Source organism: Aphelocoma coerulescens, chromosome 26, assembly GCF_041296385.1.
Source record: "Aphelocoma coerulescens isolate FSJ_1873_10779 chromosome 26, UR_Acoe_1.0, whole genome shotgun sequence".
In the NCBI taxonomy this organism is placed as follows: Eukaryota; Metazoa; Chordata; class Aves; order Passeriformes; family Corvidae; genus Aphelocoma; species Aphelocoma coerulescens.
Window position 1 is genome coordinate 3935332 of NC_091039.1, and position 25333 is coordinate 3960664.

Consider the following 25333-nt stretch of genomic DNA (forward strand, 5'->3'; position numbering starts at 1 on the left):
CCGGGGCGGGGCGGAGGCGGGACCGCCGCTTGAGTGATGGTTACACCAGCCAATAGGAGGTGGTTCCGTGCGCGCCGGGAGCGTCCTGCGGGAGCGGGGCCGGGAGCGGGCCGAGGCTGCGGTGAGACGGGCGGGGGGCGGCGGCGCTGGGTGGGAGCTCCGCCGGGCAGGACGGGCGGGTGGCCCGGGAGTTTGGGGCTTCCAGCAGTCGCGGCCGGGCTCGGGCCTGTCGGCCCCGAGGGGTCCCCGTGTCCGGGCTGCGGGCAGCGGCCGGTGCAGCATCTTCCCCGTGTCTGACGGGCCGGAGGAAGCAGGTGCCCGCTCCAGCTGCCCGGGAGGAGACCCAGCTCGCAAGGGGAGCCGGAGTTGTGGTGGGTTCATCTCCCCCACTCGTCCAGATGCCTGCAGGGAGGGTGCCGGGCGGACCCAGCCGGGGCTGTCCGGTGATGGGCGCGGCCGGACACACGGGAGGGTCCCGCTGACCGTCGGAGAACGCTTCTCCCGGTGAGGGCGATGGAGCGTGGGCTGCCCAGGGGTGCTGCAGCGTGCTTCCCCGCGGGGACATCCAAAAGCCATCCTGCTGTAGGTGCCCCTGCCTGAGCAGAGAAGGTCACGCTTTCAGAGGGTCTCTCCCACCCTCCACCACTCTGTGATTCTGTTCAGCGTTTCTTCAGGGCAAATAACTCACTGCTAGGCTGTGGTGGTTTAGGTCTCACTGGATAGTTGTGCTTTGTTGCACTGAGGTGCGTGGGGCTGAGTGGTTACAGAGCTCCCTGGGCATGCGGGACCAGTCTCCCCTTGCCTTCCCCAGTTCACTGCATACACACACCCCTCTGTTCCAGTGACCGTGGCTGAACACGGCCTGGCTGAGAGGGTACCTGGCTGTGATAGAGCCCAGAGAGTGCTGGAGCAATTCCTCCTGTCAGTTGGGACTGGCATCAGCTGGTGATGGAGGAAAGTAGAAGAGCAGTTGCAGGAAAACCAGCCCCTGGAAATGTGTGTTTGGGCAGTGGTGGCTGGAGGATCTGACCTGGATGTGACCTGGAAATGACCTTGAGTCCTAGTGCTGTCCATTGCTGCTTGGTGAAATTTTTATCTCAGTCTTCCAGTTGTAATAATATAATATAACATGGATATGACTCAGTGTGCAGGTCTGGAAGACGTTATCTGAATGGTGTCTGAGAGGTTTGCTGGTGCTGCCTTGGTCTGCACCCTTTGAACCTCCTGGGGCAGCTGCCTTGGTGCTGCTGAGACTTTCCCAAAGGAATGAGTGGTTCGTTGTAGCCCCACACAGCCTGGCTGGGGTGGCCCATGTAAAGCCACACAGGCTTTGTGACTTTCCTTTGGAATCTCACCTCTGATGGTGGCACCAAGGGATTGCTTCAGGATAAGTGTTGTTTGATTTTTAACTCCATGCCCAGCTTGTGTCTCGGTTCTTGTGTGCATTCCTGGGGCTGGCAGCTGGCCAGGGGTGTAGGGGCTGAGTCAACTGCTGTTGTCAGTATTGCTACCGTGGGCATTCAGATACTGTGAGTCAGGTTAAAAACCCACGGCTTTAAAAATAGTATGTTGTGGGTTCTGTCCATGTGTCCTTTGGTGTAGAAGCCTTCAGGGCTGACATGCTGGAAGTGTTCTGGTTTGGGGATTTTCATATCTTGAGGAAAAACTTGCTTTCAAGAAGTAGAATTTCATCACTTTAGAAAAAGATGGTCAGTACAAAAGTCCTAGGACCCATGGCAGAGGCCAGACTTAACCTCCTTTTGCTGTATAATTGGGATTAGCAGCACATTTTCTGTGTCCAGGGGCTGTGGCCATGGATCTAATGAGGCAGAACTGTTCCTCAGCAGGAGATGCAGCAGCATGGAAGGAGTTAATACCTCGTGGTTAGAGTAGCTTTGTATCGAGATGGAAATGACTAAGCACACTGCATTCCTGAAGAGTTACTTATTTTGATATAAAATCTGCTTGTTTGGTACTGCCCATGTCGTTGAGGCATCAGCATGGCAGAGTTATTCAGGGGAGCTTCAGGGTTGTTCCGGAGAGGAGCAGAATGGGAGTAGCTGAGAGCTCTGGAAGGGGTCCTTTCCCTCCAGGAATGAGCTGCCAGCTTCCCTAGGCTTCAGAAGACCAGAAACTGCTTTTATTTGGCTACTAACACAGGAGGCTTGGCGACAAGGACTCTGGGGTGGTTTAGGACTGCACAGCTTTCATCAAAGGACTGAGATTGCCTCAGAGCTGCACGGGCTGGTCCAGGCAGTGTTTGTGTTCCCAGGAGCAGGACAAGGTAAGGTGCTGTGTCAGTGCCTCTGTTCTCACTGTGCCTCTGCTGCAGGGTGCTCAGGGGGCTGAGGGGTTCCAGCAGCACGGGTGGTGGAGGGGCTCGACCTCAGCACTAGACAGGGATTTATTCTGGAACAGCACTGGCAGCTTTCTCTCCTTGAGAATGTGGTTTCAGGAAATGGAATTGTCTTGAGGCTTTGCATGGAAAATGTGTAGTGTGCTCTCTGGCTTTCAGGGCTGGAAAAAGAGTCAGGACTACCTGTCATGTGCTGTGAACATGCTGAATTCTTCTGCTTTGGGAGCTTTCAAATAGCGTGGGTCAGAGAGGCGGTCTTTTGTCAGAAATGTGTGATGTTTTGTCTAGAAATTATGTAATTTTCCCCCAAACTGCTGCTTCTGGTGAAATAATTCAGTATTCTTGACTATACCGATCTCCTCTAAGTCCTAATGCGGTAAGGATGATAAATTTGGCTTCTCTGGAAATACCAGGAAGCACAGTGAAGGAGTTTGGAAGGGGAGGTCAGGATGGAAGCGGTCACAAGTCTGGTTATTCTGTGATAGGTATGATTTGTGTAGTGCTTGATACAAGTGCTGGCTGCCTGACCCAGGTGGTCTCTGCCAGCTCTGTGTCCCTGAACTGTGTTTTAGCCTGTCCTGGACTGCATTTAAGGGTTACTTAATTTGGATCACACCACCCCAGTGTGCTCTTTCTTCACCAAAGATCAGTCTCTACTCTTGCCTGGGCTCACGTGATGAGCTGAGATTAAATGCCTGGTTCTTGATAGCAAGCCTGGGCAGGTGAAAAACTGCACTCCTCTCCTCCTTGGATGGCTATTTTGGAAGAGACAGTCCAGGGAGCAGCACTGAGCAGGGGAGAAATTTTAAGCATGTGCTTGACTGTCCATGGATCCCATTCCTGTACGTTCAAGGCCAGGTTGGATGGGGCTTGGAGCAACCTGGGATAGTGGAAGGTGTCCCTGCCCATGGCAGGAGGTGGAAGGAGATGAGCTTTAAAGTCCCCTCCAACCCAACCCTTTCTGGGATTCCAGGATTCCATGTGCTGGCCCAGGCTGAGCTTCTCCTCCGCGTTTCTCAGCTCCCAGTTGTGCCTTACCATGGGAGCATGGACGTGGGCAGTGGGAGAGGGCAGGAGCATTAGACCTTGACTTGGCTCAATGTGGGGAAGCAGAAATGGGTCTGTGGCTGAGGAAGCTGCAGCACAGGCAGTTTTTGTTGCAGCCTTCCCAATGTGAGCCGTGGCAGGAAGGATGTGGGGCGGGCTGGCAGCCAGCAGAGCTGCCCAGCTTGGGTACAGTAAGGATGGACCCACCTGGAAAGCTGTGCAGGGCTACTCAGCCTCCTCTGGGCAGTGATTTGTCCTCATGGATGTGGGATATCAGAAAAAAGTTCTTCCCCCCAAGGGTGGTGGGGCACTGAACAGGCTCCCCGGGGAATGGTCACAGCCCCAAGGCTGCCAGAGCTCCAGGACTGTCCTGTGCAGGGCCAGGAATTGGACTGGATGATCCTTGTGGGTCTCTTCTATGATATTCTGCAGATGTTTTGCCAGGCTGCTCCCAGAGGAGCTCACAGCTGGAGTATTTGGAGGAGAAAGCAGCCAGTGCTGTTGGGAATCAAAGCAGCTGTGGGCTGCTGTGGGGATGGGCTGCATGTGCTCCATGAGTGCTTGTGCTGGACCTGTTTAGTGCTGTGGATAAACCCTCGCTCCACACCACGGGTCCTTTGGGTTCCTCTCCCTGTGCCAGTCCTGCACCCAGCAATCCTGTGTTTGAAGACCTGGCAGGCACTGGAGGAGCCTGATGTAAAGCTGGAGTGCTGAGGAGGCTGTTGGAGCCCTCTCCTCACCTGGCTGTCCCCAGCAGAGCCTGTCCTTTGCCAGCCAGGTCCATGGGAGTGTCCTGGAGCGCTGGTGCTGCAGCAGTTCAGTGGCACAGCAGAGGGAAAGCTGCTTTCCTGTCTGCTAATCAGGGCTGTGCAGACATGGGTTGAGGAAGGATGGCTCTGCCCTGGCTCAGGATGTTTTGGCAACAATGCCTATTTATAGGAGAGGGCAGGGGCCCCTCGCTGGTGCGGGAAGAGGGTCTCCAGTGGCTACGGAAGCATTGAGGACAGTCTGGAATGCTGATGAAGGACAGAGGGCTGATGATGGAGCAAATATCCCCAGCTCGGTGCTTACCCAGATTGTCCAAGTTTATCCCGTTCACTGCTGAGTGGGAGAGTTCCCAGCAGCTCTCTGGGACAATGAGCTGAGCAATTCCAGCCTGCAGGAACCCACGCTGTGGAGACAGGGAGCTGCTTCCCACAGCAACAGTGCTGCTTTGGCAGCAGGGGAGACTGCAGCGCAGAGCCAAGGCTTGGTGCCATGTGTGCCCAAACCATCCCTGAACTGCCTGGGAGCCCTGGGATGTCCTTGACCAGTGAGCTTTCTCACTAATGCTATCTAGTCGATCTGCCAAGGCCAGTGCTTTGCTTTTAATTGCCCCACAGATGCCTCTGCCAAGCAGATCAGCAGCTTCAGGGATAGCCCCAAGCCCTGGAATTTGAGGTGTGGTACCCACAGTGGGAAGGGTGTGGGTCTGCTCTGGTGGGGGCTCTCCACACCCAGCCTGGAGAGTGGGGCATGACCCCTTGCCAGGCAGGCTTGAGCTCCTCTGTCTCCCAGCTTGGTTTGCTGCCCATCCCTGGCTCTGCCCACCCTGCCAGGCTGTGGTGACTCAGTGCTGGCCGGGTGTGGTGGCAGTGGCTGTGGAGGACACGTGCCCAGGGTGGCAGTGGGAGCTGCCTGGCTCTGTCAGCTGGAGCCTGAGCACAGGCTTGGTGTGACTCTGGCCCCTGGTACCACCTGGAGAAGGTCTGGCTGCTTTCTGCAGGGATCCTCTGCTTTTCTGCGTGTGTGGAATGCTGCTGTTTCCCTGCCTTTTGCAGGGGGATGTCTTGGTGCCAGGGGAATGTTACCAAAGCCAGTGTGGCCCCTGGCCTGAGCTGAGCACTTGTCTCCCGATACAAATGGAGGTTGTTAAATACAATGCTGGAGGATTGGAACTTCTGAAATGGGATAATTGCCCAGAGAAAGGGAGGAACAGGGCTTGTTAGAGCCTATGGGCTGCTGTCTTCTGTCCAGGATGAGTTTTCACCTGTGCTGGCATATCTGAGAATATTTGGGATGGCTTGTGAGCTACAGGTAGAGCCAAAGGGCTCCAAGGCTGAGGATTCCACACATGAAATGTCTGTACTGAGGCCATGCTGGACCTGCAGGTGCTGGGTCTGTACAGCCACCCCAGTTCTCCCTGGTGGTTTCACCTGCACTCCTTGCTGGATTATCTGGAGGATGTGTGCTGTATCCCCCGGATTGCAGCTGTGGGAAATCTCAAAGAGCACAGCTCCTGTTTGTGCAGGCTGTGCTTGGGTAGGAGAAGCCAAAATGTTTCTCTAGCATTCCTTCTCTGCTGATCTAAACACGGGCTGATTTTTCTCTTGAAGATGAGAACTCACCTGTTTCTTTTGCCTTTTGAAACTCCCCTGGCTGCAAGCCACAGGCTAGGCACTGCTACCCTCCCGACTCTTGGATAGCAAATGTAGGTCAGGTGTTGACAAACAGAACACCAGGCAGGTTTTCACTTGTGTTGTGGAGCAAGGGAACACTTTTGGGAGGAGGATGCACTGCCAGAGTTGGGCTCTTCCCCAGCCACCACAGCCCTTCTCATCCTGTGTGAAGCAGCAGCTCCTCTCTGGAGAAGCAGGCGTGGTTCCTTTTTTCTAGAGCTGCCCTGGTGCCTCGTGTCCTGCTGTGTCTCTGCTGAGTGGGGGGCTCAGGTGCCACAGGGATTTGTCTCTACTGCCTGAGCCTCAGGAGGAGCTGCACTCCTGCAGAAGGGCTGGCTGAGATCCACACTGCTGTGTTCCTCAGCCATTAAATAATTTCCTTGAGTTTGGATGCTCGGGATGCCTCAGGGTGCTTTGTGCTGTTGTGTTTGTTTTTTAAGCCGGTGAAGCCTCAGCTCCCTTTCACTCCCAGATGTGTGCACAAACAGCCCCGGTGGGGAGCGAGCTCTGGAAGCCCGTCCTGAGCATGTGGATGATGTGATCTGGGGAGGAATGTTCTGCAGCCATTGCCAGGGAGCAGCTGGGAGTTGGGGTGGGGAGCAGCAGGGCTGGGGTGCAGCTGATGGCTCTCGTTTTTGCCCGCAGGTCGGAGCAGCCAGCCCGGACTCTCCAACACCGCTGGGCACTTTGGAGTGTCGTGCCAGCTTTGATGTGTGCAGGACACGGGAGGACGTGGCTGGGGCTGGACATGGGCTGTGTGTGAGTGCTCTGGCCCCTGCCATGCACCCCACAGGGACTGGGGACAGCAGCTTCTCCCGCGCAGCCGTGCAGACCCTGTCCCGCAGCCACTGCCGCAACATCAAGCAGAAGATCTCGCAGTGGGAGGGACGGACACGGGGGTGCCCCAGCAAGGAGAAGCAGCAGCCTAAGGACTTTGGAGTAAAGTATGACCCCAGCTGCAATGCATTACCCAAAGTGAAGCCAGAATGCACAGAGAATGGCAGAAAGGCTGGGTCCAGAGATCCAAAGAGCCTGGGGTTGGATTTCAGGGAAGATGCACGGAGCTGCTGGCAGGCTGGGGACTGTGCTGGCCCAGCTTCCCGAGCCAAGGAGAAAGGAGGGGGGCAAACAGGCTTCCCAGCCCCAGGAGTGACACTACCCCCAGGGAACATCTATACCTCACAAGCTCTGTGGAGGAGAGCAGATCCCCTCCTGCCTGGCAGAGCCCCTCCTGTTCCCTTGGACCTCCAGAGGAATCGAGGCAGCCCTGGCTCCACGGAAAGAGAACTGCAAATCGAAGGAGTGGACACTCTCTGCAGGGCAGAGAGGAGCTTGAGAAACATTTACTCTGAGGTTGAGGGGCAAGAGGAGGAGCCAGCTCCTGATCCACCACCCAAACCCCGCAGGACTTTCCGCTACCTGGCAGAGAAGGGTGCTGGTGGTTGTAGAGATGCCAGTGCCACCAGGGAAGCTCCCCTGCAAAAGCAGTGTGGAAGGGACCTGGTGTCATCCTCCAACAACCCTGAGAAGAAAATAGCCAGCAGGAGGATCAGAGGGAGAGCCCAGAGGTACATAATTCATCTCTCATGTCTGAAATGTTTCCTTAAGCCACTTTCTAGATGGGTTTAAGCAGCTTGCTTGGCATGATGTCCTTGTGGAGGTGCTGCTAGTGATGATGCCTCTTTTCGTGGGAAAAGGATATTCCTGGGTGAAGGCATCCTGCTTTTGCTGCTGACAGTCTTGCAAAGAAGGCTACAGGTTCCAAACAGATGTCAGCCCACACCTTAGAACAGAGTGGAGTGACAATATGCTGGCCCCAGGGAGAGTCTTGCCTGCTCCCTGCCTGCTGCTTGCCCTCAGCTGCAATTTGTGGATGGCAGAGTAGCTTTGTCTTGGGGCACTGTGGCTGCTGAGTGTTTGGCTTTCCTTTTTTTCCTCTTTTTTTTTTTCATTTTTCTCTTGCTGCTTAAAGCTGGAGGCTGTGGGTAGTGCTGTTGCAGTAGCTTTGGCTGGTTTTCCCTCTTTCCCATACCCTTCTGAGGTGGCTTGATGCAAATCCTGCTCGCAGGTGAGCTGCCTGTGCAAGACTGGTGTGCACAGTACCAGCAGAGATGTGGCTTGAGGTTCTGAAACTTTCCACTGTGGCAAAGTGTGCAGCAAGAACCCGAATTTTATGATGATGGTGGGCCCTGCAGCTCCTTTGTGACCTCTGTGCCCTAATTTCAAAATAGTGGCCGAGTGGATGGAAATGCCAACCCACAAATGCATGAACACCCTGAGCACGAGGAGGAGAGGCCCAGTAGGAAGCAGTGCCCTGGTTCTGAGCTGCTCCAAGTCTGCAAAATGTGGTTTGGGTTCTTGCCTCTGACAGGATGGGTCTGGCCATGCCTGCTTGGAGTGTGCTTGGCCATGGAGCCTCCAGCTCCCTTTTTAACTTAACAAATGTCCCAGAGTAAGTGAGCAGGACTCACTTGGTGTGCTGGCTTTGACTGGGATAATTTTCTTCTGTGTTTTGGGGTTGTGATGAAAATCTTGATAACAGAGCATTGCGTGAGCTGTGCTCCCACAGAGCTGGGAGGGGACACAGTGGGGACTGCTGACCCCAGGGATATTCCAGACCCTGTGATGTTGTGCTCAGCTGTTAAAATTGGGGAAGAAGCAGGAAGAGGGGCAACATTGGGAGTTTGTGTTCCCAAGTCACCGTTCCGCATGACAGAGCCCCTGGACACGGCTGAACACCTGCCTGCCGAGGGAAATAGGGAGTGAACCCCTTGTTTTGCTTTTCTTGCCTGTGCAGCTTTTGCTTTACCTTCCACACTGTCTTTATCTCGACCCATGCACATGTTTTCTCTCTTTTACCCTCTGATTCCTTCCCCCATCCCACGGGGCGGGAGCGAGGGGCTGAGCTGCTGCCTGGGGTCAGACCTCAACCCTTGGAAATGCAAGTCCAGAGTGGAGCATCCGTGTGCTGGATGGTCCCCAGAAGGGCCACACTGTGTGTGGACTGGAGACAGCAACTCAAGCAGGTGCCTTTAGAAGAAGTTCCACTGGTTTTCCTCTAGGAAATCTTTTGAGTTTGAGGACATCCAGGGCTTCCGCAAGCGGCCCGCAGCCAGCAGCTCCCACGGATCTCGGGAAGAGACAAATGGCACAGCAGGATCCAGGCTGGTCTACACACAGTCCGAAGACAACATCTACGAGGACATTATCTGTATGTGCTTGTGCTTCTGGGGGTGCCCTCGCTGTGTTTAAGGGTGGCAGTTTTGGGGAGGGAGGAGCAAAGGTGAGGATGCATTGAGGCCCTTTCTAGCTCGGGGACTTTTAAGGTCTTCCCCATCTGGGGGTCTTTGTTGGTGTTGGTGACATCTGCACGTGAACAGCCTGATTTCAGATGTCATGGGAGGTCACTGGAGTTGGCCTGTGCTGAACTGATTTCTTTATTAGCTCTTGGAAGGCTTTGCTTGAGTGCTGCTCAGAGATCAGTGTGAACGCTGCCAAAACGAGCTGCTTTGCAATAGAGCTGCTTGCTCTGCAGGGGAAGAAGTGTTTTGTTCTGCTGAGTCCGTGTACAGTTTGCCAAGTTGATGTCAGTGGGTTAGAAGGATGTGGTGGGAACCTCATCCAACTTTAAACAGGTCTCCCAGACCCTGTTAAAGCTTGGCAGGCAACTGCACACTCTCCCCACTTATATCCCTGGCAAAAATACAGGGCTTTATCTCCTTTCATAAATCCCCCATCCAATGCTTTTCCCAGGTCCTACAAAAGAAAATCCTTATGAAGATATCAGAGCGCTGCCCTTGCCCCTGTGGAAGGTCCCATCTGTCTGGAAGCTGCCCCCTCCCCGGAGCATCAGCAGGGCTCCCAAGGTAGGGTGGGGGGATTAAAGGGTCAGGTGTTTGCAGAACCATTCTCACAAGGGCCCTCGTTTGTGCTCACCCCAGCCTCACATTCCACACTGCAAGTCATTGGTTTGCCTTATTTTTTTATTGTTTGTTATTAATGTAAATAATATGTAATGTAAATAATGAACATCCATGGCAGCTGATTAAGCTGCTAAGGAGCAAAAGAGTAGGAACAAGAGAGTGTTGGTGAGATGCTTGAGTGGGAGGGTGGGATGGAGGGCTTGGCAGAGCAGATTCACCAGCTGTAATCTGACTCCTCTGCCTGTGACCTTGGACCAAAGCTTGATCCCATGCTTAACTATCTCTTCTGCTTCTGTTTTCTAGCCTCCCCCAAAACCTCCCTTCCTCAGTCGCAAGTCGCTGGAGCTGAAGCCCTCCCAGACAAGTTTCCAAGGGAAGATGGGGAAGGAGACCTCCCTGCCTGTCACTCTGTCTGAGTGGAAGCTGTTCCGAGCAGTAGAGGCTGCGAGCAGGAGAAAGAACCTGCCCTGGGTGAGCTTGAAGTGTGAAAGTTCCCTTCTTGCCTGGCATTTCAAGCTCTTGCTGCTTTGCAAGTGCTTTGTAAGTGGCCACAGAGCTGTGTGCCTGGCAGGTGATTGCTGCTTGGCACTGCTGCTCCAGCCATTCCCTCTCCAAGTGGCAGGGGTGGTGTTTGGGGATCTGAGTGCCAGTTCTAGCTGGGACAGTGGTGTTTTTGTTGGCCAGGAATTGGCAGACAAAGTGCTCAGTGTTGACCTGGAGGTCAGGGCTGTGTGTGAATACAAGCCCTGCCTCGTGCTTTGTCATCTAAGCCTTGTCCCCAGTGTTTCCATGGAGTGTGATGGTGCTGGGTTTGTGCTCTTGGTGAGCTGCAGGGGCAGCTCTGGAACGCTGTGTGTGCGTGTCCCCTGCTCCCAGTGACTTCCCAGACTCATCCTTGTGTTCACTGCAGGCCCTGAGCTATGGAATGGTTGTGGGGCCCTTGGTTACTTGGAATGTTGGCTTGGAGTTCTGCACTGGCATCAGGAACAGCTGTTCCATAGTTTAAAGGTGAAGAGGAACTCTCAGGGATAAGAGCATTTCACAAAGCCTTCATACAGTTGCCCCTTCTGGCCTCTCCTTCCTGCCTGGCTGCAAAGACAATCATCCTGCTGAGGCCAGAGGGGTGAGGAAGGCTTTTAATCCACCTTCACACAGAGGACTGTTGGACTGTTCTGACTCTCCTTTGGTGCCTTGGGAACCTTTCTAGATCCTTGTGCTGGTTACCAGCTCACATCCCTCGGTGATAAAAGGCACCATGTGCTGTAGAAGGGCAGCTGCAGCTGCCACTGTGGTGGCACTTTGTGCATGGGACTCAAATTCCAGTTGTGGTAGCAGCAAGGACTTATTTTTGCTGTGGTAAAATCGTTTCACTTCAGCAGATCTTTATTTCATCTGAAAATCACGTGTATTTGCTCAGATTGCACAAGACCGTGAGGTAGAGTTGGAGAGCTGCAAAGGACTTTTCAAACCTTTAAAGTGCTTTGGAGTATCAAGTAACTCCTGTCTGTGTTTTTAAACAAACCCTAGGTCTGGAAAATGAAGAAGGAGATGGCAAGATTATAAAAATGCTGTGATGGAGAGTATCTTTCGTTTGGAGAGGGAAAATAAAATGTTCTCCCAAAGCAAACCTATTCCAAAAATCTGGTAACAATTTACATGCAGGAAGAGCACTTTACTCTCTGCTCATGAGGAATTGAGCCAAGATTGCTTGAGAGATTGAGAAAAGGACTGGGGTCTAAAAAGATAAAACTTTTTGCTTGAGAAACACATGGCTGCCTTAAACACACCCAGGGTGGTGACTCAGCTGCACAAAAATCAGGACAGAAATGAAGATCTTCTAGGTGAGGCTGGATAAAAAGGGAAAGAAGGCAGATTTTGCAGGAGAAGCACTGCTCTCTGCTGTGGGCTGTTTGTTTCCTGCAGCCTCCTCGTGCTGGGAGGACTGGCTGAGGCAGAAAATGGGGGAGAAATCAATTGGAAAAGGAGAGCCTAAGCCTGATTTGCTGATCTGGGGATTAAATGCTTGAGCTGAACAAACAGGTTCTCTTTAATATATTTCGTTTTATGCAGTATTTGTGATGACAAATGTCTGGGCCCCACCCTCCTATGTTCAGTTTAATGAATTCTTGAGGCAGGAATGAACTTGACCTGCTCCCTGCATTTAGGGTGAATCTCTCTTCACATGAAGCGAAAGCCGCCTTTGATGTGGGGAGTCAGGAGCCACAGGGGCACTGGCAGGTGAGGGGAAAGCACAGAGCTGTGACAGGGACACAGAAAGTGTCAGGACTTGGGGTTTAAGGCTGTTGTGACCAGTGGAAGGAAGATGAACAGCATCAACTCAGGTTGTCAAAATGCTGACTCTCCTTTCATGTCTGTGGCTTAGTCTGCACTGGGCTGTGCTTTTTCCCAACTTTTTTCTTCCAGTGGACCAGGTGTGTGGTCCTGCAGCACAGACCCATTATTCTGTCCCACTGTCTGTCTTCATTTGTGCAAAGTCACAGAATGGTTTGGGCTGAAAGGCCCTTAAATTCCACCTCATTCCACCCCCTACCGTGGGCAGGGACACCTTCCCCATGGCCAGGTTACTGCAGGTACAGCATCCTTTCATTGCAGCAAACACCTGGGACAGGGCCTGTGCTTGGAGCAGCCTTGTTCTGTGCCTCCCTTGTGCTTTAGGAGACTTGAGCTGACATCCAACTACAGCAGCAAACCCAAAAACCAACCCCCAAGCTACAGTGAGAGAGCTCTGCTTTTTCTGGGCTTGGAAGGAATTGGAATGCTGGAGAGAGTGTTCTGAGTCCTCTGTGGTTTTGTAAGATGTTCTTGCATAGAAAATGGAGATCTGATGCCAGACAGTTTGTCACTTCTATTTGGGAAGGCAAGTGTGACAATTTCCAGAATGCCTGTACGGTCTGGTGTCAGCTTTGAGCTGTGCTGACAGTGATCCCTCCCTTGCAGCAGAAATCTGTGCTCATTCTTTATCCAGTGAGCTGGGCTAGGAGGACTCCAGCCTCTGAGCCAGGGTTCCTGCAGGGTTTGGGCAGCTTTTCCCAAGTCCTGGATAGTGGCTGTTGGGCTGCCCTTCTGTTGGCACCCAGACCTTTCTCTGGACCCCCACATTAACCTCTGCTTCTACTTTGGATTTCAGCTGGTACTAAAAATACAGGAGATCTTTGATTCCAAGCGTGGAAAGAAGAAGGTGAAGGTGCTCAGTCCTGCTGGGAGAGAAGCAGCTCCAGTGAAAGGTATTGGGGTCTCCAGCAGCACTGTCTGTGCTCTGAACACCTTGAGTGGCACAATTCCTCTGCCCCCTGGCCTGGCACCACCACCTCATGCTGACACAACCGTGCAAACCCCAGACTTGTGGCTGGAATTGAGCTTTCAGCTCAAGGAACACTTGCCTAACCCAAAGATAACATGGTCACAAGGTGGAGATTCTGAGCCTGGAGAGCTGGGCTTTTTTAAGTCTTTTTTTACTTTTAAGTTTAAGCTTAAAGCTTTAAGCTACTTTTAAGTGCCTTGTCAAAAAAGCAGATTAAAGCAAAAATTCCCCAGAAAACCACTTGGCACGAGAACTACCTCTGACTACTGCACTCATTGTCTGTGTGTCTTTGTGCCATAGTAGGGTCTTTATTCATAGCATCTTCTGTTCAGCAACTGTGTTAAGTTTTACAGCAGCATCAAACAACCAGCTGCTTTGTGTTCCTTGCCCGTGTTCAGCTGACCTGCAGGTCATTCACTGACAGCACTGGCTTGATACCAGCTCTGCTTTTTGCAATTTGCTGTTGTAACACATTTCCCAGCTGCCCTCCGCTGATGCTTTGGGCAGGATTGGTGGGCAGCTCTGAGGGATGTTGATCTGATGAGTCTCAGGTTGTCTCTCTTTCCCAACTTTGGGTGTTGCCCATCTTCCTTCTGCATGGCTAATAAGTGAAAACTATGTGTGTTTCAGGTGAAACCAGTGGGAATGAAAGCGATACGGAAAATCAGCCCAAAAGTGAGTGAATCACAGGGGCTGGTCCTGTCCCCACAGCACTGCGCCCTTGGTGGGATGAGCACTCTGACGTGTGGGATCTGCTGAGACAGGGACAGGGAGCCTCTGAGAGGCCAGTTGGCCCAGTCTGGGAGCTGTTGCTGTGACAAACCAACCTCTTTTTCTGCCATTTCCCCTGAGCCCTTGAGGTTTAATGCCAATAATCTACCAGTCACCAGAAGCAGATTCATTTTTGGGTTGGTGCCGTGGCTTGTGGGAGGTTGTTCCTGATCACCTTTGCTGCTGCTGCTTGAGGTTATTTCCCTCTTGATTCCTTCCCTTGGTTCTGTTTTAGGTAATGCTGTGAAATGTCTTTTCGTCTGGGGAGAATTTTCCTGGGCATTTGTCCAGTTCCAATGGCCTGAGTTTGATCATAGACCCAAACTCCAGACTTGAAACACCTACTTGGTTTTAGCTGGTTTAGGTTCCATGTGAAGACAGATTAAACAGAAGGATCTGGCACAGGCTGCCCAGAGCAGCTGTGGCTGCCTCATCCCTGGAAGGGTCCAAGGCCAGGCTGGATGGGGCTTGGAGCAACCTGGGATAGTGGAAGATGTCCCTGCCCATGGCACTGGATGAGCTTTAAGGTCCCTTCCAACCCCAACCATTCTGGGATTCTATGAATTATTTTAGGTGTTTCATTTACTTGGAGGGATACATTCCAAATGCTTTAACTTGGAATGAAAAGTGAAGTTCCATTTTTTCATGTTAAGGAGAGTAGTGGAGAGTGAAGAATCTCAGCAGAAATACAGTGATTGAGTCACTGCCTGATGGAAGAGCTGTTTGAAAGTGTCTAGGATGTGTCACCGTGCCTGGGCCGCAGGAATTCCTGACGTCAGAGTGCTGTGCCTGTGCTTGTGAGTCTGTGCTGCCTGTCAGGACAGCCCAGCTCAGGGGTTTCCTGGCCAGGGAACTGCCCCTGCCTCTCCTGAGTGCCTGTGGTGTTTGGAGTGGCTCCCTGAGTCCTGGCAGCTCCTGACCTGGTGGAGCTGGGCTTCCCTCCCCAGTACCCGTTGTGTCACTCTGGGATGTGTGAAAGAACAGCCGGGCAGCAGCAGAAGTTTCAATTTCTCAATCTCCTGTCGGGGGATTTGCAGAGCTGCTGCAAGGCCAGTGCTCCCCATCTGAATCATAGAATCCTGGAATTGTTAAGGTTGGGAAAGACCTCTAAGGTCATCAAGTCCAACCATCAACCCAACAGCACCGCCGTGCTCACCACTAAACCACATCCTCAAGTGCCACATCCACACATTTTTTCAACACCTCCAGGGGTGGTGACTTCACCGCTGCCCTGGGCAGCCTGTTCCAGTGCTTAACAACCATTCCAGTGAAGAAATTGTCCCTAATATCCAATCTAAACCTCCCCTGGTGGAATCTGAGGTCACTTCCTCTCCTCCTGTCACTTGTTCCCTGGGAGAAGAGCAGCTCTGTGCGTGAGGAGCCGACACAGGCATCCCATGTCCCATGGAGAGCAGCTGGATGTTGGGCAAATCCCCCCATCCCTTTTCCCCCTCTGATGGCAATGCTGAGTCCTCTTCTGTGCCCTGTAGGTGTGTGGCAGTGCCAGCCACAGGCTGGTTTGGGATTTATTCCTCTCCCCAGGTCGCCACAGGTGCTTGAGGCACTCGGCCTCCAAGAGGAACCCTCACTACCAGACCTTGGAGAGGGATCTCATTGAGCTCCAGGAGCAGCGGCTGTTTGAGCTCTTTGTGGTGGTGTCCTTGCACAAGAAGGCATCTGAGGTCACCTACACACCCCACATCATCCAGCAGTTCCCCAGCAAGGTAGGAGTTGCATGGAAACCTGCCCAGGGAGCTGCTCAGCTCTGTGTTTCCCTTCTTAAACAACACTGGTCAGGATCTGGGCTTGGAATGTGAAGCACCTTGCTCTGTTACAGACCTAACTTGTAGTGTTGGGAGGTTGTTGAATGTGTCTTGATAATGAGTTTATTGTCTTTTTTGAACTAGGAAGGCTCCTACTTAATTCAAATTTCATGAAGCCATAGGGTATTTGATACCAGCTGAAAGACAGGAGAGAGTGCAGAGCTCTGTCCCAAAGCTGGCAGGAACCTCCTCGTGGCAGTCTGTCCTTTATAAACAAGGAGTGAAGCACTGATGGTGCACAGGAACTGGAACCCCAGGGCTTTTATGCTTATTTACACTGCTTTGAAAAAGGATAATAATAAAATGGCAAAGCTGTTTGTACAAACCCCCCAAACCAGGAGAGCTGTGGAAGTTAAAGTGCTGTAGCTAAACCAAGCCCTTTGAAATAAGCTGTTCAGCCCAAATGGGTGGCAAAATCAGCGTGTGACTCTGAATTACAGTTCAGTGCCCACAGTTGGGAAGCTGAGATGGAGCCCTGGTGCTTCCGTGGTACCAGATTGAAATGAATATTCAGTTGTCACTGTCTAGGCTCGTACCTGCTGCCTTCCACTGAAAACAGAACAAAGCTAGGAATTCTGGCTGTGCCATCAAGAGGATGCCAGGGATTATTAAGGAATCTGCATGCCACCCACATAGAAGAGATGCCAGATTCATTCAGGGAAGTTATATGGGACCCCAGCAGGTCCCACAGTGCCCCAGTTCCTGCTGCCTAAAGGATCTGTGTGCAAATACTTCCAGTGTCTTAAGTGTGTAAATGCCTTGGATTCACAGGATGAATAAGGAACTACAGCCAGAAAGTGCACAGTGTTAATTTACTAAAACTGAACACGCTCAAATAATATCTGCTAAAAGTGCAAACTTTAGGGTGTTGGGAGGCAGAAAGGAATGCAGCAGATTTGGCTTTTCCCTGGTGCAGCCTCTCAATCTGTCCATTGCCTTTGGGAAGGGCACTGCAGGGTTCCCCTCCTGCTCTTTACTGGCTTTTAAAAAGGCACTGCCACAACAAATTATTTTATCAGTATTTATTTATCCTCTGCTCAAGTGGAAGTGTTTTGGTGAGTGACTTTAGATGGGACAGTGTGTCAGATTCAGTGTCTCCCTTCTAATATTAGCTTTGCTCCCAAATAATCTGCTGTCACTCTCTTCTTTGGGCTGTGTGCCCAAGGACATCTAAGCTTTTGTACAAGTGTTACTCTGTGAAAATGCTGTTCTGTTTTCCTAACACTTTGTGCTGTCACAGCTTGGGACACTGGAATAGCCTGGATGTGCTGAGTGCCTAAAATCAACTTTATGCCATAAATTTTCCACTTCTTGGGGGCATTTCTACTTAAATGTATAAAATTTCCTTACATTTCTTATGGAGCCTTTTATCTGAACACCTTTCTTTTGCCTTTTCTGGGCAGTTTTGAGCATGGAGTCCTTGAGGACTCTCCCCTGGAGTCCTTGAGGGATTTGATTTGAACCAACACGTGGCGTGGCTGGAACATGCGATTCAGAGACACCATTTTTGCACTCAAGTTATGAGTGATCTGCACGTCAAAAGCTGAGCACATTCCTGTTCCTATTAGTGTTTTCAAATCTCCCAGGGGTAGAACCAAGGCAGGCTGACCCAGCCATCATTTGGGGGGTCAGTTCTACCTTCATTTTCCAATAAACTTAGGCCATGCTTGTAGATCTTCACTCTGTCCTTACCAAGACCAGTTGGATCATTTTACAAAGGTCCCATCAGCAGGAAAAATGCAAGATGGGAACTGGGAATCTGCTAATAGTCAGAACATGTTCTCCTGTACCTGTGCATTAGCTATGTGATGGATCAGCCTTTGGAAGTGTCAGGAAGATGCTTTTTAAATGCTGCAGCTGTGCACCAACTTCAGTGACTTCAAATGCGTGTGTTACCCCTCCAGCCTGAACATCCCTTCAGACCATCAAAGGATACTGAAGAGAGGCTAAAGGTCATTCCCAAATTCTGCTTTCCAGATCCCAAAGACTGGCTCCCTTCATCAGACCTTAAAAGGTAAAGACTTGGTTTTGAATACTCGTGACTGAAACAGGCAATGCTGAAAGCTTTGGGGTGTGCCAGAGGAGCTGCAGCCAGAGCAAGGGGAAAGGGAAAGGATGAATCCCCTGTGGTAGGAGGGAAGATGAGGTGTGGAGGTGGGCTGGGGAGCTGCTTCTGCCTTTCCTGTAAGGAGGAAGAGTTTGTCCAAGGCTAGCTCCTGGGGCTGGAAGTGCTTCTGCTGCTCCTAAATGGAGAAGCAGCTGGGAAGGAGGAGAGATGGAAAAGCTCATGGGGTGCAAGTTTTTACCCTGAACAGATCCCAAAGTCCTTGTAATCGTGCCTTGGCTCTCGTCAGCATGACCAGAAGGAGTCTGTGTGCTTTGTCAGTCTCTCCCCTGAGCTGTGTGGTGAATTTAACCCTGACTCTGCTTTGGTCCCCCAGTGAAACCTTTTCCTTCGTGCTGACGGGGGAGGATGGCAGCCGCTGGTTCGGGTACTGCAGGAAGCTCCTGGTGAGCATCTCTGTGAGGGCTGGGGGTACAGAGAGCACTGTCTGGGCACTGTCAGGACATGACTCAGGGCTGCTTTCCCTCATGGGTCACCCATCCTGTGCTGCTGTGGTGGTGCCAGCCCTTGGGATGCAGCGGGAAGGGTCACGATGGTCCCCAGAAATAGCAAAATGGGCTCTGGGCATGAACCAGCTCCTGGAACTGGGTGTTCCTTGAGAACTTTTGTAGTCATAAGTGTAGGGGGGACTGCAGCAGAAGGAATTCTGCAGATCAGCTGCAGTGTGGGTGCTGGGTTGTTCCTTGCCCCTCTGCTCTCAGCAGAGCTGTTGCTGTTGCCTTTCAGCCAGAAGGGAAAGGGAAGCGCCTGCCCGAGGTCTACTGCATCGTGAGCCGCCTGGGCTGCTTCAACCTCTTCTCCAAGGTGAGCTGGCACAGCCTGTTCCTTGAGCCCTGGCAGCCTGCAGGCTCCACAGAGTAACTGGATGCTTCTGTCAGGCTTAGTGATTGCAGCTCATCCCAGGAGAGTGGTGCTTCCTCTCTGTCTTTGCTTTGAGAGGGGAAATAAAATACTGGTGCTGAGTCTTGTCAGCCAATACACAAATCCATCAGCAATTACTGCCAGAAAGGGCTTCTAATACCTGGTGTTACTGAGGGTAACTTCATCCTCTTCTTCTGTGACTTGGAAATGGAAAATCAGTTTGGGAGGGGGTTGGATCTCCTGTTTTTTTGTAGCACCATGAGGAGGGCAGATAAAGAGGTGAAGACTGGGGAAAGCTGCTGCAGATAAAGGGCAGTTATTGCAGAGGAATACAGGGACAAGCTTTGATGAAAGGTGGTTCTGATTGTTAGAGCACAGAGTTTCTAGAACGGTGTTTCAGAGAGGTTTCTTGGTGAGGGGGATGGGGTGTTGCTCCTCTTACTCCTCTAAATAATGAGAATTTGATTACTACATCCAAGACATTTCCTTCCAGTAGCAGGAGATGGGAGAATGGAGAGTTGTGCTCACAGGAAGCTGTTCCTGTTTGATTGTTCAGACGTTCAAGATGAATTTCACAGGGGTCCCAAGTGAGGTGGGAGAGGCCTGTGGGTCTGTGCTGGAGCCTTCTCCAGGGGAATGCTCTGACAGATTCTCCCCTCTGGTCACCAGCAGCAGTGACCCAAGGCCCAGTGTGTTTCCCTGCAGATCCTGGATGAGGTGGAGAAGAGGCGGGAGATGTCCCCAGCCCTCGTGCACCCCTTCATGCGCAGCGTGATGGAGGCCCCGTTCCCCGCCCCAGGACGCACCATCGCCGTCAGGAGCTTCCTGCCAGGAGCAGGAGATGAGGTAACAGAGGTCAGGATGGGCTGCATGGTGTCTGTGGGGTTTCTGAGGCACAGAGGCTCTTTGCAAACTGCACAGTGATGCCTGGAAGTAATTAGTCTGAAGAAAACATCCTGAAGTTGGAAGGGAGGCTGTCCCAGAACCCTGTTTGCTGTGGAATCATCGAGGGTGGAAGTGATTCCCTGCTTTTTAATGAAGAGCTTCTTGGCACTCTTCTGTGCTGCCCCATGCCAGCTGTCTGGGAGTCTATGTAGAATCATGGATTCAGAGAATATCCTGAGCTGGAAGGGACCCCCAAGGATTATTGAGTCTGATTCCTGGCCCTGCACAGGGCACCCCAACAATCCCACCCTGGGCATCCCTGGCAGCACTGTCCAAACGCTCCTGGAGCTCTGGCAGCCTCGGGGCCGTGCCCATTCCCTGGGGAGCCTGGGCAGTGCCCAGCACCCTCTGGGGGAAGAACCTTTCCCTGCTCTCCAGCCTGATCCTGCCCTGGCACAGCCCCAGCCCTTCCCTGAGTCCTGTGCCTGGTCCTGCCCTTTAGGAGGAGCTGCAGCCTGTGGTGAGCTCAGGCCCCTCTGCTCCAGGCCGAGGGTCCCTGCTCTGGGCTGCCCCCCCAGCTCTCCCTGTCTGTGTCTCCTCTCAGGTGATGGAGCTGTGCCGCCCCTTGGACTCCCGGCTGGAGCACGTTGACTTCGAGTGCCTTTTGCAGTGTCTGAGTGTCTCCCACACCATCCAGGTCTTCGCCTCTCTCCTGCTGGAAAGGAGGGTCATCTTTGTGGCTGACAACTTAAGGTAAGAGATGAGTCTGAGTAGTTCTTTCTGAGGGATACTATCACTGGATGTTATTATTTCTTCTGTGTTTGGACCTGTCCCATGTCCAAGCTTGTCTAGTTTTGCAATTAGTTCCATTTGAAAACCTTCTGCACTCTCCCCACAGCATGTGCATGCCTAGAATTTGGAGTATGCTGTTTACACAAGAGGAGATAAGGGAATGTTTCCTTTTTACCTCTTTAGTCTGGGTTGATGGTGGTTTTAGCTCCCTATAACTGAGTTCAGAAGTGGGTGCATGGGGCTTCTGCTGCTGCACAGACTGTACACGAGTGACACCTGCCCTGAGCATTTCCAGCCTGTCCTGAAGGAGACACTGACCACCCACCCTGTGCTTCTCCCATCTTTCCAGCACTCTGTCTAAATGTGGGCACGCTGCAGTGGCAACGCTTTACCCCTTCACCTGGCAGCACACCTACATCCCTGTCCTGCCAGCTTCCATGATTGATATCGTGTGCTCTCCGACCCCATTCCTCATTGGCATCCTCTCCTGCTCCTTGCCACAGCTCCAGGACCTGCCCATAGAGGAGGTGAGGATATGTGAGACAGACAATGTCAGTGGGATGAGGTTGTCCTCTCTGGAATAATCTCTAGATTCTGTCTGAATACAAACTCTCAAACTTTCCCGAGCCACTTGGTGAATTTGCCAGATAAATGTCAGGGTGTTCCAGTGTTATCAAAGATAAATAATATTCACTGTTCTCAGAGACAGGCTGCACTTATGCAGAACTTGTGTTCTGTGTGTGACATCCCTATTTAAAAAACATCCCACATTCAAAAAAACAAATTAAAAACCTGGGGTTTTTTTCTATACAGCAACATACCTGGTTATGAGTCAGTGTGTTTTTTACGTCTTTCCCCAGGTTCTGATTGTTGATCTTTGTGCTGACAAGTTCTTGCAAGAGGTGAGTGAAATAACAGTACCAGTAACTCATGGTTTATGCCAGGAAAAGGCATCGATGAAAGAAGATAATAAAAAGAAATTGGGAAAAGCTGGTGTTCATGTGGAGACTGCAGTAGCTGAAGAAATACCTTGTAATCCTTTTGAACTGACAGAGAAGGGAACAGGCTTACAAATCCTTGTTGCAAGGTTGAGGTCGCATGAGCTGGAGAGCTCTGCAAAGCCAAAGATGCTGCTTGTCTGAGCTGAGTTTAAGGACTATTGCTTGGTTTATGATGTGAAGGGGATCCCTAAGATCCTCTGCTGCTTTTTATTTGTCTCTCTCTGTTCTCGTTCTGTACAGCACTTTCTCCTCTCCCATCCAGCTGCGGTGTGTTTGTTGGTTTGGGTTGTTGTTTTTCCCAGGAGTGACAGACTAGGGAACAAATTATCACAGTTCACTTGTGGTTCTCTGCTGAACTTCCCCAAAAATGCTTCTGCATCCCCAGACAAGTAGCTATAAAAATACTGGGGATTTTATTACTAGTTCAGGATATTTGCTTCTCCTTTTCCTTGCCTCACTGTTCTGTTTTGCATTGCAGCCTGCAACTGGAGAAAGGTATTAAAGGATTGGGGGTTTTTTTTAACCATATTACTGAGACTTGTTGTATTTTCTCAACAGACTTTTATTGGTTTTGTGTGTTTTACTGGTGAAATAAGCCTGAATCTGTGTGGTGGCCAGTTGTGTGTGTGACTCCAATAAAATGTACTTGGGGCATGCTGAGCAAATGTTTTTAATTTCTGTGGCTGCAAGACAAATATATTGTCTCCCTCAAGATACACCATATCACAGAATAACTCCCCTCTAACTGATTTAGGCATGTTATGAATATTTCTAATCTATCCCCTGGTTCTCCTGCTGATGGGAATAGCATCCTTGCCCCTTTCTGTCTGTAGGTATCAGATGAGGATGAGATCCTGCCCCATAAACTCCAGGCTGCACTTGTACAAATCCTGGAAGAACGAAGTGAAATCCTGTCACATGGGCAGAGTGACACACAAGGTACTTTCTGTGGGAAGGTTTCTATGGAAAAGTGTTTTCCCATTAGTAGATCCCATGGAGTTGATAAAAATGAGCAAATTGGAATAAATGCTAAGAAGTGACATTTTAGCTGTTTCCCTGTGATCTTGCTGAGAACATCTTCCTTGTGAATGTGTGAGAAGTTTGGTGTGCTGACAGTTCCTCTTCTCACAATTAGTGTGTGCAGAACTGTAGTTTCCTTTGGGCCAACAGCCTCAGTTCCTGTGCTTTCAATTTTATTGTATTTTTGTCAGTGGCAGAGACAATGTTTTTCCCAGAGAATGTAGCAAGTTTCTGTATTTTAGAGGGTGATCTGGCAGATCATTTCCAAAGTTTACTGCTTTATACATGATCCATCAGATAAGGAAGTGTGAGAAAAGCTCTGAGTGGCTTGAGAGAATGGCACCAGAAAATTATATAATTCATAAAAACAAAGTTCGTTTTCCAGAGAGCTTGTCTTCTGTAGTTTGCCTGATTCTTGAAGAGAATTAAACTTAGCCTGTTATGAGCTGGCAGCTCATTAGACACCAGATGTTTGACAGGGAAAATGACAGGAAAATGAAAATGCTGCAAAAGCTTTAGAGCTGAACCTGTCCCAGCTGCAGCAGAAAGTTGACAATGGGAAACTGAATATTTGAGCTGAGACTTCTCTATCATCAATCCCCTGGAATCTCCTAGTCTGAGACAGCCAGTACAGAAAGTGACTGAGGTCTCCAGAAAAGCTGCTCCTCCTTTGGGAGAGAAATGACCAAGGCAACAAATGTCCTCCCTACAGGTGACATGACCCTCAACTCCCTGGTCTCCGAGGCTTTTGTGCAGTTCTTCGTGGAGATTGTGGGGCACTACTCCCTGCACATGAGCGTCACGGAGAAGGGGGAGCGGGTGTTCCAGCGGGAGCCCTTCCGCAAATCCCACGGCTCCCGCAACGTGCGCCACTTCCTGCACTTCTTCATGGAAACCCAGATGTTTGCAGGCTTCATCCAGGACCGGGAGCTGAGCAAGAACGTGGTCAAAGGTAGCTTTGGCATCAGCCTCTTGTTCTGCAGACTCGCTGTCAAAGGATGGTGCCACGTGCCTCTGCTGTTGGGATTTTGTCACATGGAGTAGCCCTGTGCCCTTCTGATTGCTCAAAAGAGTTCTGTTTATAAAGCAAAGAATTTCTGCATCTCTCCTTTCTCCTTGATCCTGCAGCTTACACACACCACATGCAGGATTTCCTTTCGTGGCCTTGTTAATCGTGGTGCCACATGCTAAAAGATGGAGTAACTCATTTGGTGAGTGATATTTAAATTTTTAATTTTTTTTTTTCTCTTTAGGCCTTTTTGAGGTCCGTGCCTTGGAGTATTTGGAGAGTATTCCCGAGACGGAACGAACTGGAATGAACAAAATCCTTCGCAGTCTTGGTAAAGGAACATCCTTTGTTCATTGTTAAATTTTTTAAAATTAATTTTAGCTGTCAAATAATCAATTTGGTGCAGAGGAAGGCCCCTTCTCTGCCTTGTGCACCTGTGTCCCCTTGTTTACATTTACTGCTTCAGGGGACACTGAACATTGTGTGAGATTTTTCTTTTATTTTTAAGCTTTTGTGTCTTTAGATAAAGTTTGTGGGAGTTGCTGCTCTGAGAGCTGTCCAGGCTTATTCCTTAACTTTGGTCCTGGCTGATGCTCACGGGACAGAAGTTGTGTCTGCTGGCAGAGAAGGCCATGTGTGGCTTTCCACCTTAAGTTCCTTAGCCTGATGAGTCCTGGAGTGTCTCCAGCTCACAGAATCCCACTGATGCCTTTTCCTGGTCTTAAAATCAAGAGTCAGACACGGTTAGAAGGGGAAAAGGGATTTTACCTTGGTATTTATTTTAAGGATCCTTAGGTGCACCACATCCAGGTCATATGCACCGAAATGCACCCTGCAAAAAATGCCCCCCCCCCCAAAAGATCAGGTATAACATTCTAGGTGTTACTAATTAGCAGATCTATCAAAGATTCCCCAGTGAGAGGCTCAAGTGAGCCCCCCTCCCCAAGGAACCTTCTCCTGGATGGTTCTATCTTGGTTTACAGAATGTGTTCTGGAGAGGACCTTGGGGTCTGGGGCACACTGATCTCTAGCTACGAAGCTTCTAAAATGTTTCATCTCTTAGCTTGGCAAACAAGTCCAAGAATGTAGGGAAAAAGCACTAGGAATACAGAAGTTGTAAAAAGGTATAACAGGGGTATAAAAGAAAAGGCAAAAAATCTTCATGGCATCACCACAATGATTTGGGTAGGAAGGAACCAGTTCCTGCCATGGGCAGGGCCACCTTCCACCATCCCAGGCTGCTCCAAGCCCTGTCCAACCTGCCCTGGGACATTTCCAGGGATCCAGGGGCAGCCACAGCTGCTCTGGGCACCCTGTGCCAGGGCCTGCCCACCCTCACCTATAGCTCCTAATGCTGTTTTTTTCTCTGCAGGCAGTAAAATGAAATTCCTGCAGAAGAAGTGACCGGGCGCTGCTGCGGGACAGCGGCGGGACGGGGGAAGCGCGGACCCGCCCGGGGCCGGGCTGCGCTGTGCGGGGAGGGCGGGGGCTCCGCGCGTGCCGATCGCGTGGATCGATAACAGCTCATGGACCGATAACCAGCTCCATGGATCGATAACAGCTCCCGGATCAATAACAGCTCGTGGATCCAACCCTTCACGTGTCTCCGTTTCCTAAAGGGGCGCGGCCGCGACGGGCGGGGCGGGGAGGGGCGGGGCCAGGGCTGGAGTCGCTCCGGGAGCGACGGGACCGAGCAGGGAGGAGCGGAGCCAGGGTCGGAATCGCACCGGGAGGGGCGGGACCAGGCCTGGAAACGCGCCGGGAGCGGCGGGACCGGGGCTGGAGTTGAACCGGGAGCGGCGGGGGTGGAGCCGGACGGGGGGCGGGGCTGGGGCGGGCCGGGAAGGGCGGGGTCTGTGCCGTGAGGGGCGGGGTCTGTGCCGGGAGGGGCGGGGGTTGCACCGGGAGGGGCGGGGTCTGTGTCATGAGGGGCGGGGTCTGTGCCATGAGGGGCGGGGTC

General features: G+C 51.5%; 1 protein-coding gene across 8 annotated transcripts; it reads left to right on the plus strand.

Annotated features, from left to right (window-relative positions):
* The first annotated feature begins 58 nt into the window (after positions 1 to 58).
* On the plus strand, positions 59 to 24970 carry DENND2C (DENN domain containing 2C). Of its 8 annotated transcripts, none has more exons than XM_068996075.1 (19): positions 59 to 121; positions 6487 to 7409; positions 8904 to 9052; positions 9595 to 9707; positions 10068 to 10235; positions 12913 to 13009; positions 13717 to 13761; positions 15400 to 15581; positions 17585 to 17694; positions 18122 to 18191; positions 18532 to 18609; positions 19372 to 19512; positions 20156 to 20304; positions 20693 to 20870; positions 21204 to 21245; positions 22178 to 22283; positions 23077 to 23316; positions 23618 to 23704; positions 24746 to 24970. In XM_068996075.1, exons 2-19 carry the CDS (start codon positions 6622 to 6624, stop codon positions 24775 to 24777), a joined length of 2775 nt encoding a protein of 924 aa, XP_068852176.1. In that variant the 5' UTR covers positions 59 to 121; positions 6487 to 6621; the 3' UTR covers positions 24778 to 24970. The 8 variants fall into 8 exon arrangements, with proteins under 8 accessions (XP_068852176.1, XP_068852175.1, XP_068852169.1 ...); XM_068996074.1 differs by having other exon boundaries at positions 61 to 121; positions 19357 to 19512; XM_068996068.1 differs by lacking the exon at positions 59 to 121 and adding an exon at positions 157 to 371 and having other exon boundaries at positions 19357 to 19512.
* Positions 24971 to 25333: the final 363 nt, after the last annotated feature.

What these genes read in the sequence shown, in the direction of transcription:
- DENND2C (XM_068996074.1), top strand. Translation starts at nt 6,622, where the DNA reads ATGCACCCCACAGGGACTGGGGACAGCAGCTTCTCCCGCGCAGCCGTG. An exon ending in TCCAGCAGTTCCCCAGCAAG is followed by an intron (nt 15,582 to 17,584) that starts GTAGGAGTTGCA and finishes TTACCCCTCCAG; the next exon opens with CCTGAACATCCCTTCAGACC. An exon ending in GAGCAAGAACGTGGTCAAAG is followed by an intron (nt 23,317 to 23,617) that starts GTAGCTTTGGCA and finishes TTTTCTCTTTAG; the next exon opens with GCCTTTTTGAGGTCCGTGCC.